At 44.0% G+C, this 14835-nt stretch overlaps 1 protein-coding gene across 3 annotated transcripts in view; it reads left to right on the forward strand.

Moving 5' to 3' along the window:
* Window positions 1-283: 283 nt before the first annotated feature.
* Window positions 284-14835, forward strand: part of LOC306943519 (uncharacterized protein) — a 28743-nt gene continuing 14191 nt past the window's right edge. Inside the window, exons 1-8 of one of the 3 annotated variants that reach the window (XM_079529906.1) lie at window positions 284-603; window positions 2789-2995; window positions 5710-5787; window positions 7762-7863; window positions 9576-9656; window positions 11171-11272; window positions 11938-12093; window positions 13615-13752. In XM_079529906.1, the coding sequence (XP_079386032.1) occupies window positions 337-603; window positions 2789-2995; window positions 5710-5787; window positions 7762-7863; window positions 9576-9656; window positions 11171-11272; window positions 11938-12093; window positions 13615-13752 (1131 nt within the window). In that variant the 5' untranslated portion in view covers window positions 284-336. The remainder of the gene's footprint in view (window positions 604-2788; window positions 2996-5709; window positions 5788-7761; window positions 7864-9575; window positions 9657-11170; window positions 11273-11937; window positions 12094-13614; window positions 13753-14835) is intronic. The other 2 variants (XM_079529907.1, XM_079529908.1) reach the window with 2 other exon arrangements.

Here is a 14835-nt window from a genome sequence, read left to right on the forward strand (position 1 = left end):
TTTAGTTTTCTGAAGAAAACTAAATCTATAGCCTATCAGCGGTGCAGGGTGCTCACAAACGTTTTCATGTCAAGTAAACTACCCTCAGAATTATTATTTATATGCAAATTCATGACATTTTGAAAGAGAAGAGACTCTTGTCATTCATCATTTAGCATGTTTATTGTTGAGGTTTTTTCGAAAGGTACAACATAATTAAATTTACAATAAACACAAGTATTGTTGTTTTATTATTAATGAAAAAAATAATAATATTATTTTATCATCATCATTTTAGACCCCGCCTACGCCACACGACACGCAACGGCCGATGTTTCCGTATCCGCTGCAGAGCGGATGTGCAGACGGACAAAGCCGAAAGGGGGCCAACCGTTACCAACGGCCGAGAGAGAGAGCGCGCGAGCGAGACTAGAAGAAGTAGCTCAGTTTGCGAACAAACTAAACTCTGTCCGTGAGATTAAAACCACTTTGACTCGTGCTTTGATTGAAAACAAACGCCGCGCCGCCGTCATGGCGTCGAGGAGAACAGAAGACGCTAGCAGCAGCAGCAGCAGGCCTACAACACAACCACAGCCGGACGGAGGAGGAGGAGACGGCGACACGGTAAGACCCTGTTGCCACATTGTGTCACTTTGAGAGAGAAATAAGCGAACCAGGTCTGTGGAAAATGAAAAACCGAGCCTAAAACTAGTAGTAGTAGTAGTATGATAACTTACAATTTACAATTTTAGGCATTTAGCAGACGCTCTTTTTTGATTGCAATATTTATTAACCGTTTGCAGAATTACAGTACATTTCAAGCACAAACTCAATACAAAGACTGTTAACTGTGAGTGGACGACCCAATTAAGCATTACACTTGTTTACAAGAGGGTCCACCTTGTTCAATTCATCAAAACATTTAGAGACGTACAAATAGACACTTCTATATAGTCAAAGAACAGAACAGGAATTCATCATAAAGGAGGTAAAAAAGGAAATCCAGAGTGATTTACATTAAGCAAGAACAAAAGCATGACAATACATCAGGGATGTCAAACTCAAATACACAGTGGGCCAAAATAAAGAAATCGGTCGAGGGCCGGACTGTGTTTCAACACACGGGCACCGCGGTCATGAGGACGTCCCAGGCAAACAGCAAAAAAGTAAAAACATTTAAAACTGAAAATGCATTATTATTAAGCTCAGTTTCCTGTTCTATGATCCTCACCAAGCACTGATTTCATAGTATGTGATATGTGCCAATGCACTCGCAGTGAATTGTCGGACTTGTAGTATTATGGTGGTCCGTGCAATATACCAGAGGGCCAGTTCTAATACTAATTAAATATCATCCCGCGGGCCAAAGATAATTCATCCACGGGCCTGATTTGGCCCCCGGGCCTTGAGTTTGACATATATGCAATACATCATAATACAAAGTAGTTATCATGCAACAACTTAGTTTAAAACCTGTTACGATTCCCGAATCATCATCATAATGGGGGGAAGCATGGCTGGGGGGGAAACTGAAATATAATCTTTGAACCATGATTATAGGCTAACAACACTAAATCTAGTATGGGACTTTGGATGGGTTTGCTTGCTTGATTGAAATTCTTTATTAACAGTTTCATATTAACTCATCAGGGTCCTTTACATTAAAATGTTTAAATGTTTGTAACATTTATTTATGAAACAAGCCCAAAATAAGCAACTTTAGAAACAAGCAAAAAAAAAACTGCAGTCCGCAACTACCAATATTTACAAGCAACTTCCCAGAAGAAGAAAAAAACAAGCCCACTAGTCGCTTATAATAATCAGACATGGCAACCCTGGTAAAGAAATACTGTTATTTTAATGCTCCTCAGTACGACGGTGTCGCTCACACAACAAGAGGACAGATCTACAAACTATCACCGCGACGCGCTCTTACGCGTTGTTAGTTTGTAGATCTGTCCTTTCGGGCAAACTCTCGCGATAATTCAACGCGCGTTGTCACGGCGTTACGTCGTTAACGTCGTGACGTCTTCACACAGGACCGTAGATCTCCAAGCTGACGGGGCGGGTAGCGCGCCGCGCTGTAGAGCTTGTAGATCTGCTCTTTTTTATGTGGCGGGCGACGGAATCCAGCCGAGGTCTTTTAAAAATAAATTTGTTATGACTAAATTAAATATAAAAAATGCTATTTTTGTATTGCCCCAGCCCCCTTCCATATTTATTTGTATTTGTTTTAAATTACTATCCTGCCTGCAGTGTGGCTAAGCAATATGTGGTTAAGTTAAGCTAGTAGTCATGCTACTAGTACTAGTTTAACTACGTTTGTTTGCCACTAGTACCACTAGTACTACTACCACCTATGACTAGCCTACCACTATACTATAGTAACCTAGCTTGTTTAAAGGGTAGTGAAATGAAAAATATGTTTTCACAATGCATGAATGAAGGAGATGTTGGAAAACTGCATTGTTTTAACATTTGGTTGTATTTGAAGTTTTTAACTGTACGTTTCTTTACTGTTTTGTAAAATGTTTTCATATTATGTCATGTATTTTATGTGCTATAAAGTATCGGGACTATCATACAGTATCGGGACATCTCTAATAATTGTATACTTTCAAAATATGTAAAATTAGCTGCTAGCAGCTAGCGTTGTAAGCTTGTATATCAGTCATTTCTGCTAAAATGTTTGAAAATGTATCAACGTTTTTCAACAGAATGACGACTGTGCAAAAAATAATTGCGATTATCTCAAATATTTCTTTTGTGGTCTAATCTCGTGTGTGTTTGTACTTTGTTGTTCCATCAGGTTGCGGCGGCAGGCCCTTCAGCACAGACACCCACCGCCCAAGCGGCCACCTCCACCTCACCTGTAAAGACCTCCACCGCCCCAGTGCCCACCCCCACCACCTCACCTGTAAAGACCGCCCCTGCACCCTCCTCCACCTCACCTGTAACGCCAGCAGCCACCACCGACACTGCCACGGACCTGTCATCCCCACACTCTCTCCGCCAGGTTGGTGTTCTTGTCGGAATTGAAATTAACATTGATTTTTATGTAGTTTCAAATGCACAGAATATAATTTAGATGGCATGTTGTTTTTAAGACAGATGCTAGCTTCATTGTTTACCTGGTACAGTATGTCCTATACTAGTTTCAAGTGTACAGAGTGGACATGAACTCTAGTCAAATAACAAAGGATATTGATTGATTGATTTCATGCTTTTAACAGTTTGCGGGGGGGGGGGGGGGGGGGGGGGCATAAAAGAGTACAGTTCAATACAAGGTCTGCTAAGGAGATTCAATTTAGTCTCTTGACTTTTTATAAATAGTCACTTAAGTAGAGTGCCAATGAGAACAAAGACAGCATGCTAACCCTGTTAATACTGTACATTAGAAACTATAGACCGATTCAGAAACGGGTCTCATGGTCACAGGCAACGTATTTCCTGTAGGCGGAGACGACATATCTGCGGTTTCCCCGCACCTCCTTCTACTACAGTGAATGGAAAATGGACTGATGTCTTTTACCTGCTTTTTACTAACACTAACATTACAAAGATGCCCAGAACATCAGGAGGAACCGGTGTAGTTTATGGCTGCTCCAACAGTAGTGGCAACATTAAAAAAAAAAAAAAAACAGAATGTCACAATATCTACCACTGTGGCTGAGACCAGAGCCATATAGTAATGGTTGAGACAAAGCAGTGAAAGGTCCTGAAAGATGCATAACGTCAGTCTTACCCAATACCCAATCTTTCTGTTATAGGAACACGAGGCTGCTGTACTTTATACCTCATACTAAGCATTAAAGTATGAGGTATAAAGTACGTAAACAATGAACAGAGAGAACTCAACCCTGTTACTGAACAAACATTCTATGATTACTATCGGAATACAGAGCTTTACCTTTTATAACAATATACATTTTGCTTTATCCCCCCCCCCCCACACAGCACCTTTATGTTTCTTAATGTTATTCTAAACATATCCCACACAGCACCTTTACGTTTCTTAATGTTATTCTAAACATATCCCACACAGCACCTTTACGTTTCTTAATGTTATTCTAAACATATCCCACACAGCACCTTTAAGTTTCTTAATGTTATTCTAAACATATCCCACACAGCACCTTTAAGTTTCTTAATGTTATTCTAAAACATATGCCACACAGCACCTTTAAGTTTCTTAATGTTATTCTAAACATATCCCACACAGCACCTTTATGTTTCTTAATGTTATTCTAAACATATCCCACACAGCACCTTTAAGTTTCTTAATGTTATTCTAAACATATCCCACACAGCACCTTTAAGTTTCTTAATGTTATTCTAAAACATATCCCACACAGCACCTTTAAGTTTCTTAATGTTATTCTAAACATATCCCACACAGCACCTTTAAGTTTCTTAATGTTATTCTAAACATATCCCACACAGCACCTTTACGTTTCTTAATGTTATTCTAAACATATCCCACACAGCACCTTTAAGTTTCTTAATGTTATTCTAAACATATCCCACACAGCACCTTTAAGTTTCTTAATGTTATTCTAAACATATCCCACACAGCACCTTTAAGTTTCTTAATGTTATTCTAAACATATCCCACACAGCACCTTTACGTTTCTTAATGTTATTCTAAACATATCCCACACAGCACCTTTATGTTTCTTAATGTTATTCTAAACATATCCCACACAGCACCTTCATGTTTCTTAATGTTATTCTAAACATATCCCACACAGCACCTTTACGTTTCTTAATGTTATTCTAAACATATCCCACACAGCACCTTTAAGTTTCTTAATGTTATTCTAAAACATATCCCACACAGCACCTTTAAGTTTCTTAATGTTATTCTAAAACATATCCCACACAGCACCTTTAAGTTTCTTAATGTTATTCTAAACATATCCCACACAGCACCTTTAAGTTTCTTAATGTTATTCTAAACATATCCCACACAGCACCTTTAAGTTTCTTAATGTTATTCTAAAACATATCCCACACAGCACCTTTAAGTTTCTTAATGTTATTCTAAACATATCCCACACAGCACCTTTAAGTTTCTTAATGTTATTCTAAACATATCCCACACAGCACCTTTACGTTTCTTAATGTTATTCTAAACATATCCCACACAGCACCTTTATGTTTCTTAATGTTATTCTAAACATATCCCACACAGCACCTTCATGTTTCTTAATGTTATTCTAAACATATCCCACACAGCACCTTTACGTTTCTTAATGTTATTCTAAACATATCCCACACAGCACCTTTAAGTTTCTTAATGTTATTCTAAAACATATCCCACACAGCACCTTTAAGTTTCTTAATGTTATTCTAAACATATCCCACACAGCACCTTTACGTTTCTTAATGTTATTCTAAACATATCCCACACAGCACCTTTATGTTTCTTAATGTTATTCTAAACATATCCCACACAGCACCTTCATGTTTCTTAATGTTATTCTAAACATATCCCACACAGCACCTTTACGTTTCTTAATGTTATTCTAAACATATCCCATACAGCACCTTTAAGTTTCTTAATGTTATTCTAAAACATATCCCACACAGCACCTTTAAGTTTCTTAATGTTATTCTAAAACATATCCCACACAGCACCTTTAAGTTTCTTAATGTTATTCTAAAACATATCCCACACAGCACCTTTACGTTTCTTAATGTTATTTTATATATCTCTTTAATGCACAGAAGGAGAAGTTGTCTGAAGCCATTATTATGTTGTTATCTGCTGCTGCCACTCCCTCCTCACCGGCTGCAAACACAAAGGTAAGAGTTGTTTACAGTATGTGCTTTGTGATTTATTTTTTAGTTTAATTTACCAAGTGTTTCATTTAAGCAATATTACACGAGAGCTTATTTCTAGGACCCTGTCGGGAGGCATCCTTTGGTTAGACATAGCATTGGTCCGACTGGATTAAGGTTGGTGAGGGGTGCGTTAAAACGACCGGATTAAGGTTGGTGAGGGGTGCGTTAAGACGACCGGATTAAGGTTGGTGAGGGGTGCGTTAAAACGACCGGATTAAGGTTGGTGAGGGGTGCATTAAAACGACCGGATTAAGGTTGGTGAGGGGTGCGTTAAAACGACCGGATTAAGGTTGGTGAGGGGTGCGTTAAAACGACCGGATTAAAGTTGGTGAGGGGTGCGTTAAAACGACCGGATTAAGGTTGGTGAGGGGTGCATTAAAACGACCGGATTAAGGTTGGTGACGGGTGCGTTAAAACGACCGGATTAAGGTTGGTGAGGGGTGCATTAAAACGACCGGATTAAGGTTGGTGAGGGGTGCGTTAAAACGACCGGATTAAGGTTGGTGAGGGGTGCGTTAAAACGACCGGATTAAGGTTGGTGAGGGGTGCGTTAAAACGACCGGATTAAGGTTGGTGAGGGGTGCGTTAAAACGACCGGATTAAGGTTGGTGAGGGGTGCGTTAAAACAACCGGATTAAGGTTGGTGAGGGGTGCATTAAGACGACCGGATTAAGGTTGGTGAGGGGTGCGGTAAAACGACCGGATTAAGGTTGGTGAGGGGTGCGTTAAAACGACCGGATTAAGGTTGGTGAGGGGTGCGATAAAACGACCGGATTAAGGTTGGTGAGGGGTGCGTTAAAACGACCGGATTAAGGTTGGTGAGGGGTGCGTTAAAACGACTGGATTAAGGTTGGTGAGGGTGCGTTAAAACGACCGGATTAAGGTTGGTGAGGGTTGCGTTAAAACGACCGGATTAAGGTTGGCGAGGGGTGCGTTAAAACGACCGGATTAAGGTTGGTGAGGGGTGCGTTAAAACAACCGGATTAAGGTTGGTGAGGGGTGCGTTAAAATGACCGGATTAAGGTTGGTGAGGGGTGCGTTAAGGGTTGGGAGAGGGTTAAGGTTAGGTTTAGGTGTGCTAACTGATAGAGAGTTGGTTACGGGTCCATCTGGTTTAATGTTAGACTCTCAAGAGTTACATTATTGTCAAACATCTTCATTACTTAATTTACAAGATGTCTACACAATTGGAAAATGTAGAAGAATTGTTTGATCAACGTTGGCCTGTTATCTCTCCTAATGGTACTGAGTCGTCATCAATACAGCATGACATTAGCCCTTCGCTAAATCCCACCCCAAAAAGCGATTGTCCAATGCCAATCCAAATAGTTTAGCAACTGTTGCTATGCAGGTCAAGCTTTCGCCACCTCATATAGCTCTGTCAGTGTTTTGCATGGCTGTGTTGTTGAACGCAGCTTAACGTCGAGAAAGTTACACGACTGACCCACCCAGGTGAGTGCAATAATACTAATGACCGTAGTCTTACCGTGCAACATGAAAACTCCTGTCAGGTGGTCGTTAAAAGTTGATTTCTCCCTCTGTCATTTCCTTGTATTTCTAGTTTATTTAAATAACTTCATGCAAATTTGTCCAGTGCATAGCCTACTGCAGGCCTGGTTGACTAGATTTAGAAGACATTTTGATGCTCCTGCTACTGAAATGATCGATTATTTATAATGGAGAAATCCCGTCATTTAACATGCATCTCTATGGGGGAGAAGGACAGCTTGCCCTGCATGCTGTCTCCTCGCTGCTAACGTGCCTATTGGACAAGGACGGGTTGGGGAGGGACTTAGCGAAGGGCTTATATTGTGGACAGAATAGAATCTTATCCTATATGATAACAAAATATTCAAAGTCTTGGTTCTGACTGAGAGTAAGTAATGGACCTTCATATGAAAGGTGTTGAAAACCACACTGTTTTTGTTCCGTCAGGGAGCAGCTGTGGGTCCTTCATCCTCGTTGGGGAGTCCAGCGGAGAGGACACAAACCACCGCTGGACTGACGTCCTCACAGGTGTCCCCAACCGCTGTGCCGGTCTGACCTCTAACATCCCAAAGTGGGGTCCTTGAGGGAGTTCCAGGGGGTCCCCAGCTAAATGATAGTTTGGAACCAAATGGACCCTTATGGCTCTGTAACTCTGAGAGTGTACAAATGGAACCAAATGGACCCTAACAGGTCCATTTGCTTCCATTTGTACACTCAGAGTTAAATTAACATAGCTTTTTACAATATAAACGGGGGTCCCAGAGATAGAAATGCCATTTAAATGGGGGGTCCGTAGACTAATGCATGTCAAACTGAGGGCCCTTGAAATATAACTGGTTGAGAATCTCTGCAGGCAGCGCATGAACACAGTAACACACACGTTGAAACAAGGTGGTAAAGATAACAAGAAGGAGTGGACAGTGATGTTACTGTTCCGCAACACGGAAGTAGTATGGACTTGAAGCTGTTTATAAACCAGTCAGTCAGTGACATCACTGACAAATCCTTGGTGTTAAGGCTCATTCATAGTCTGGATTTTCGGTGGTGAGGTGACCACCGGAGCTGATATAACGTTGGGTGGTGAGTAAAAACAGAGAGAAGGGCGGTGGCGGTGGTTTGCTCTTCACCGCGGCTCGTGACGTCATGTTGTAGTTCGGTGGTCACCTCACCACCGAAAATCCAGACTATGTATGAGCCTTTATACTCTTCCTGCGACCGATAGCCCCTGAAACCAGGCTTTCACCGTCGTCATTTCTTCTCCTTCTTCCCCCTTCATGGGCCCCTTGGGGGCGCTGCTGGGCCCCGGTGCATTGCACCCTTCATGGGCCCCTTGGGGGCGCTGGGCCCCGGTGCATTGCACCCTTCATGGGCCCCTTGGGGGCGCTGCTGGGCCCCGGTGCATTGCACCCTTCATGGGCCCCTTGGGGGCGCTGCTGGGCCCCGGTGCATTGCACCCTTCATGGGCCCCTTGGGGGCGCTGCTGGGCCCCGGTGCATTGCACCCTTCATGGGCCCCTTGGGGGCGCTGCTGGGCCCCGGTGCATTGCACCCTTCATGGGCCCCTTGGGGGCGCTGCTGGGCCCCGGTGCATTGAACCCTTCATGGGCCCCTTGGGGGCGCTGGGCCCCGGTGCATTGAACCCTTCATGGGCCCCTTGGGGGCGCTGCTGGGCCCCGGTGCATTGCACCCTTCATGGGCCCCTTGGGGGCGCTGCTGGGCCCCGGTGCATTGCACCCTTCATGGGCCCCTTGGGGGTGCTGCTGGGCCCTGGTGCATTGCACCCTTCATGGGCCCCTTGGGGGCGCTGGGACCCGGTGCATTGCACCCTTCATGGGCCCCTTGGGGGCGCTGGGCCCCGGTGCATTGCACCCTTCATGGGCCCCTTGGGGAAGCTGGGCCTCGGTGCATTGCACCCTTCATGGGCCCCTTGGGGGCGCTGGGCCCCGGTGCATTGCACCCTTCATGGGCCCCTTGGGGGCGCTGCTGGGTCCCGGTGCATTGCACCCTTCATGGACCCCTTGGGGGTGCTGCTGGGCCCCGGTGCATTGCACCCTTCATGGGCCCCTTGGGGGCGCTGGGCCCCGGTGCATTGCACCCTTCATGGGCCCCTTGGGGGCGCTGGGCCCCGGTGCATTGCACCCTTCATGGGCCCCTTGGGGGCGCTGGGCCCCGGTGCATTGCACCGGTTGCACTGTCGATATATTCGCATGGAATTCTCCTTTAACGTGTGCTCATAATGTCATGTTCTGTGGTTCATTTCAGAAAGCTAACAACAGGCCAGTTGAAAGAGGAGGACAGACGGTGTCAAAGATTCCCGTGATGTGGTCTCCAGAGAAAGTCAAGGTCTGTCGGCATGGTGCATCTCAGTGACATCCAGTGTTGATTTTGGCAGCAAATGTTGGTTTCAGTCAGTCTTTTGAATAGGTTTCATTTAGTTTTAGTCACATTTTAGTCACCTGGAATGTTTTAGTGTTAGTCTAGTTTTAGTCGACTAAATATCATAGGATTTTAGTCGACTAAATCTACAGTTGATTTAGTCGACTAAAATTGTTTTGGCAGGCCTCGATACCGTCGTAATGGGTGATTTTACACTTGCTGAAAATAGCAGATCTACAAGCTCACGTGAGCTTGTAGATCTGCTATTTTCAGCATGCAACCAAGTGTAAAATGACTTATCCTGGATCTCTTGTCCACTAGTGACTAGTCCCTTCCTAACATTTTAGTCTAGTTTTTATTTGTTGACGAAATTGTCAATATATTTAGTCTTAGTCATCATAGCTTAGTTTTCATTTAGTTTCCATTTAGTTTTCATCTGTGAATTTTAAAACCTGCTGTATTACTTTGAGCATCTTATAGACAAAAAGTGCAAAGATGTATTCTTTAATAAATGGCTGACCTACAAGCCTCATGACTCATTGTGAGCTTATGAACTGAATGAAGCGTGTAGGTGTAGCAGAGTGGCTCACAACCTCAGCCTCATGTCTTAACTCAAGTCAAGTATGGACAGCCTAATTAACAGTGGATTGTGCCTTCTGCCTGCACTATTCATATGTTTAATTTGTCATTTTAATGCCAATAGAAAAATCTGTGATATAGACACTACATCTCATTCTGACACGGCAATATAGTATTATACCCAGTCCTGATGGTGGCGGTAACGTCACCATTATGCCGATTTTGACCAAATAGAGCGAATCTGGCGATGTCACTTCCGGTTTAAGGAACAATAACATCCGGTAGTAGTTTTGGACTGTGCTGCACTGTCAGATGTCCGGGATGGTAAGCGATCATCGTTGATTTTAATAACTAAGTCAAATTAAGCTCTAATCAAGCCCAAAATATTGCATTTTACGCAGCGATGCACATAAAGACCGCACGCGTGCGTGCGAGAGCGTGCACTCGCGGATTTAGGTAGATTACATCCGCCGTTAGCCAAACAAGCTAAAAGTTGCTACATTTTGCTACATTAAGCCCCCGATTACAGGGAATTGAACGATTACGTCAATTACGTCAGTGGCCATAAGGGATTTATTGATTCATCGTGTCAATTACGTCAAGGGCCATAAGGGGGTTAATATCTCCCCCAAATCACAGGGATATCCCTTTGACTTAGTGGTTAAGATATTGGCTTTCCACGCGGGAGACCTGGGTTCGATTCTCGGGTGTTAACATAGGGCTTAAATTGTGGACTTACAAAGATTAAATTTGTATTAATAATAATGGATTGCATTTGTATTATATGAATACGCTTATATGCACTACGTTCTTACTCAAAGCGCTTACAATGGTCCATTCATTCATACATTGGGACATTATTGGAACATTAGTTGATTAATAGTTCTCGTATCTGTGATCAGGGTGCAGCTCTGGGCCTTCTGGCAAAGAGGTGGTCCTCCCAACCCGCTGGACAGACCCCGGACAGGACAGGACCTCCCTCCGATCTGTCTTCATCTCCGCAGGTTGGTCTTCGTACTAGTGTTTAAACCATTCTGGGCGGGAACCCCTTTTGGTGTTTTAAGCATTATGTTATACTTTAGCTATTGAAAAATAGTATATCTACAAGCTCATAGGGGCGACTGTGGCTCAGGAGGTAGAGCAGGTCGTCCAATGATCCATGGGTCGGCGGTTCGAATCCCGGCTCCTCCTGTCTACATGTCGAAGTGTCCTTGGGCAAGACACTGAACCCCAAATTGCTCCCAATGTGCTGATTGGTACCTTGCATGGCTTCCGCCGCAATCGGTGTATGAATGGGTGAATGTAATGCACAATCTATGTAAAGCGCCTTGGATAAAGTGAAAGAGTGAAAATGTGGCGCAAATCTTTGAATGTATATTCTTTCACAGCGAACGTTTTTAACTCAAATCTTTGCTTCTGAGGGGTTCCTGGAACAATGGGGGTCGGTGGCCAATTACATATAATTTTTGGGGTCCTTGACATGAAATATTGAGCACCACTGATATGTATTTCAGAAAACTGTCAGGATTTAGAAGACTTTTTTTTTTTTTTTTTTTTTACGTCAGGCCTAAATGGGTTAACTAATTTGACGGCAACCATTTTGACTTTCTGAAATATAAGTTATAGAACCCTTTTTTTGCTAAATGTTCTTCAACGTTCTTGTCCACAGAAAGAGAACATCTCTGAAGATGCCCCTCCCTCCAAGATGAAGGAGAACATCGCTGAAGATGCTCCTCCCTCCAAGATGAAGGAGAACATCTCTGAAGATGGCGCTCCTCCCGCTAAGATGGCCAGACTGTGTTCGGATGCCGCCGTCGCTGCCCTGGTTAGTTCCACCGTGTTGACCCAATTTGTCGAGAGAAAAACGAGCGACCGGGTCTACGAAAACAGGCCCAAAAGAAGCAACTAGCACACACGGGGGTCCTCGGCTTTGCGTTTTGAGCTTGTAGCTCTGCTATTTTCACTAGTTTGTGTCCCGAGCAAACTTCTAATTTCTCTTTTGGGTCGGGCACTAAAAAGCTTGGGACCGTGTGTCCCCTAGGGTAGGTACCTCCACAAAAACATGCAGTAATCCTGGTCTCTAAAGTTGTCTAAACTACCTCCCCCTGGCCAGCCGGGGCGCTTGATGGAGGGGAAAGGAACTGGTCGGAATAACGTGTTCCTTCCACGCGCTACGTCCGGCCGGGGAAACTCCCCTGTCAGGTGAAAAGAAGCAGCTTGGACTCCTCGTGCATAGAAGGAAGCATGAGGTCAGTCCGCACTCCCAGGTTGGCAGAGGAAGTGTAGCGCCCAGGATAACATTAGATAATTGACACTGGGGGAAAAAATGGGTTACAAAATCGTGGGATAAAATTAAAAAATATATATATTAGGATTATAGGCTGATTCAGGGTACATGTAACTATGTTGGGACAGGATTATAGGCTGATTCAGGGTACATGTATGTTGGGACAGGATTATAGGCTGATTCAGGGTACATGTAACTATGTTGGGACAGATTTATAGGCTGATTCAGGGTACATGTAACTATGTTGGGACAGGATTATAGGCTGATTCAGGGTACATGTAACTATGTTGGGACAGGATTATAGGCTGATTCAGGGTACATGTATGTTGGTCTGGATTATAGGCTGATTCAGGGTACATGTATGTTGGGACAGGATTATAGGCTGATTCAGGGTACATGTAACTATGTTGGGACAGATTTATAGGCTGATTCAGGGTACATGTAACTATGTTGGGACAGGATTATAGGCTGATTCAGGGTACATGTAACTATGTTGGGACAGGATTATAGGCTGATTCAGGGTACATGTAACTATGTTGGGACAGGATTATAGGCTGATTCAGGGTACATGTAACTATGTTGGGACAGGATTATAGGCTGATTCAGGGTACATGTATGTTGGGACAGGATTATAGGCTGATTCAGGGTACATGTATGTTGGGACAGGATTATAGGCTGATTCAGGGTACATGTATGTTGGTCTGGATTATAGGCTGATTCAGGGTACATGTAACTATGTTGGGACAGGATTATAGGCTGATTCAGGGTACATGTATGTTGGGACAGGATTATAGGCTGATTCAGGGTACATGTATGTTGGTCTGGATTATAGGCTGATTCAGGGTACATGTATGTTGGGACAGGATTATAGGCTGATTCAGGGTACATGTATGTTGGGACAGGATTATAGGCTGATTCAGGGTACATGTATGTTGGGACAGGATTATAGGCTGATTCAGGGTACATGTATGTTGGTCTGGATTTCTCTTTTAAGTAAATGTACTTGGTTACTTTCCACCTCTGATGTTGTGTGTATGTGCTCTGTTCTTGTCCAATCAGAGCGCAGCGATGGGCCTTTTAGCAAAGAGCCCGCCCCCGGCCCCTCCCCTTTTAGCAAAGACCCCGCCCACCGCCCCTCCCCCGGCCTCCTCGTCTGATGCCAAGCAACGAGCCGCAAGACACAGCTATGCAAAACAGGTAAAGGTGTGAAGACAGAAATGTCATTTAAGTTTTAGTCATATCTTTTTTATTTGAGTCGACTAAATATTAGATTCTAGTGGACTAAATCTACAGTTGATTTTGTCGACACAAATGTATTTTAGCCGTGCCTTGATGGCGTCAGCACCAAGATTTTACACTTGGTGTATGCCGATCTACAAGCTCACAACACGTCGCATTGTGAGCTTGTAGATCTGACATTTTCAACACCCGAGCACAACCAAGCAATAAAATGACTTGTCTTTTAGTTCTACTGGATCTCTGCTCCACTAGTCACTCCAGTCTAGTTTTTGTTGACAAAATTCTCAATTAATGTAGTCGTAGTTTTAGTCATCATAGCTCTTAGTTTATATTTAGTTTATGTCAGTGAAAAAGGGTAGTCGACAAACTTTTTTTTAGTCAATAGGCTGTTGTTAGTGGTGTAAAGCGGGTGCATATCTTTGGTCCGACGTACTGCAGTCCGACGTCCTACCTTAACCTAACCCTAACCACACGCATGTGTCTTAGCCGGCCACGCATGTGTCTTAACCGACCACGCATGTGTCTTAACCGGCCACGCATCTGTCTTAACCGACCACGCATGTGTCTTAACCGGCCACGCATCTGTCTTAACCGACCACGCATGTGTCTTAACCGGCCACGCATGTGTCTTAGCCGGCCACGCATGTGTCTTAACCGGCCACGCATCTGTCTTAACCGACCACGCATGTGTCTTAACCGGCCACGCATGTGTCTTAACCGGCCACGCATGTGTCTTAACCGGCCACGCATGTGTCTTAACCGGCCACGCATGTGTCTTAACCGGCCACGCATGTGTCTTAACCGACCACGTATGTGTCTTAACCGACCACGTATGTGTCTTAGCCGGCCACACATGTGTCTTAGCCGGCCACGCATGTGTCTTAACCGGCCACGCATGTGTCTTAACCGGCCACGCATGTGTCTTAACCGGCCACGCATGTGTCTTAACCGGCCACGCATGTGTCTTAACCGGCCACGCATGTGTCTTAACCGACCACGTATGTGTCTTAGCCGGCCAAGCATGTGTCTTAGCCGGCCACA

Source organism: Electrona antarctica (genome assembly GCF_951216825.1).
Source record: "Electrona antarctica genome assembly, chromosome: 19".
Taxonomy (NCBI): Eukaryota; Metazoa; Chordata; class Actinopteri; order Myctophiformes; family Myctophidae; genus Electrona; species Electrona antarctica.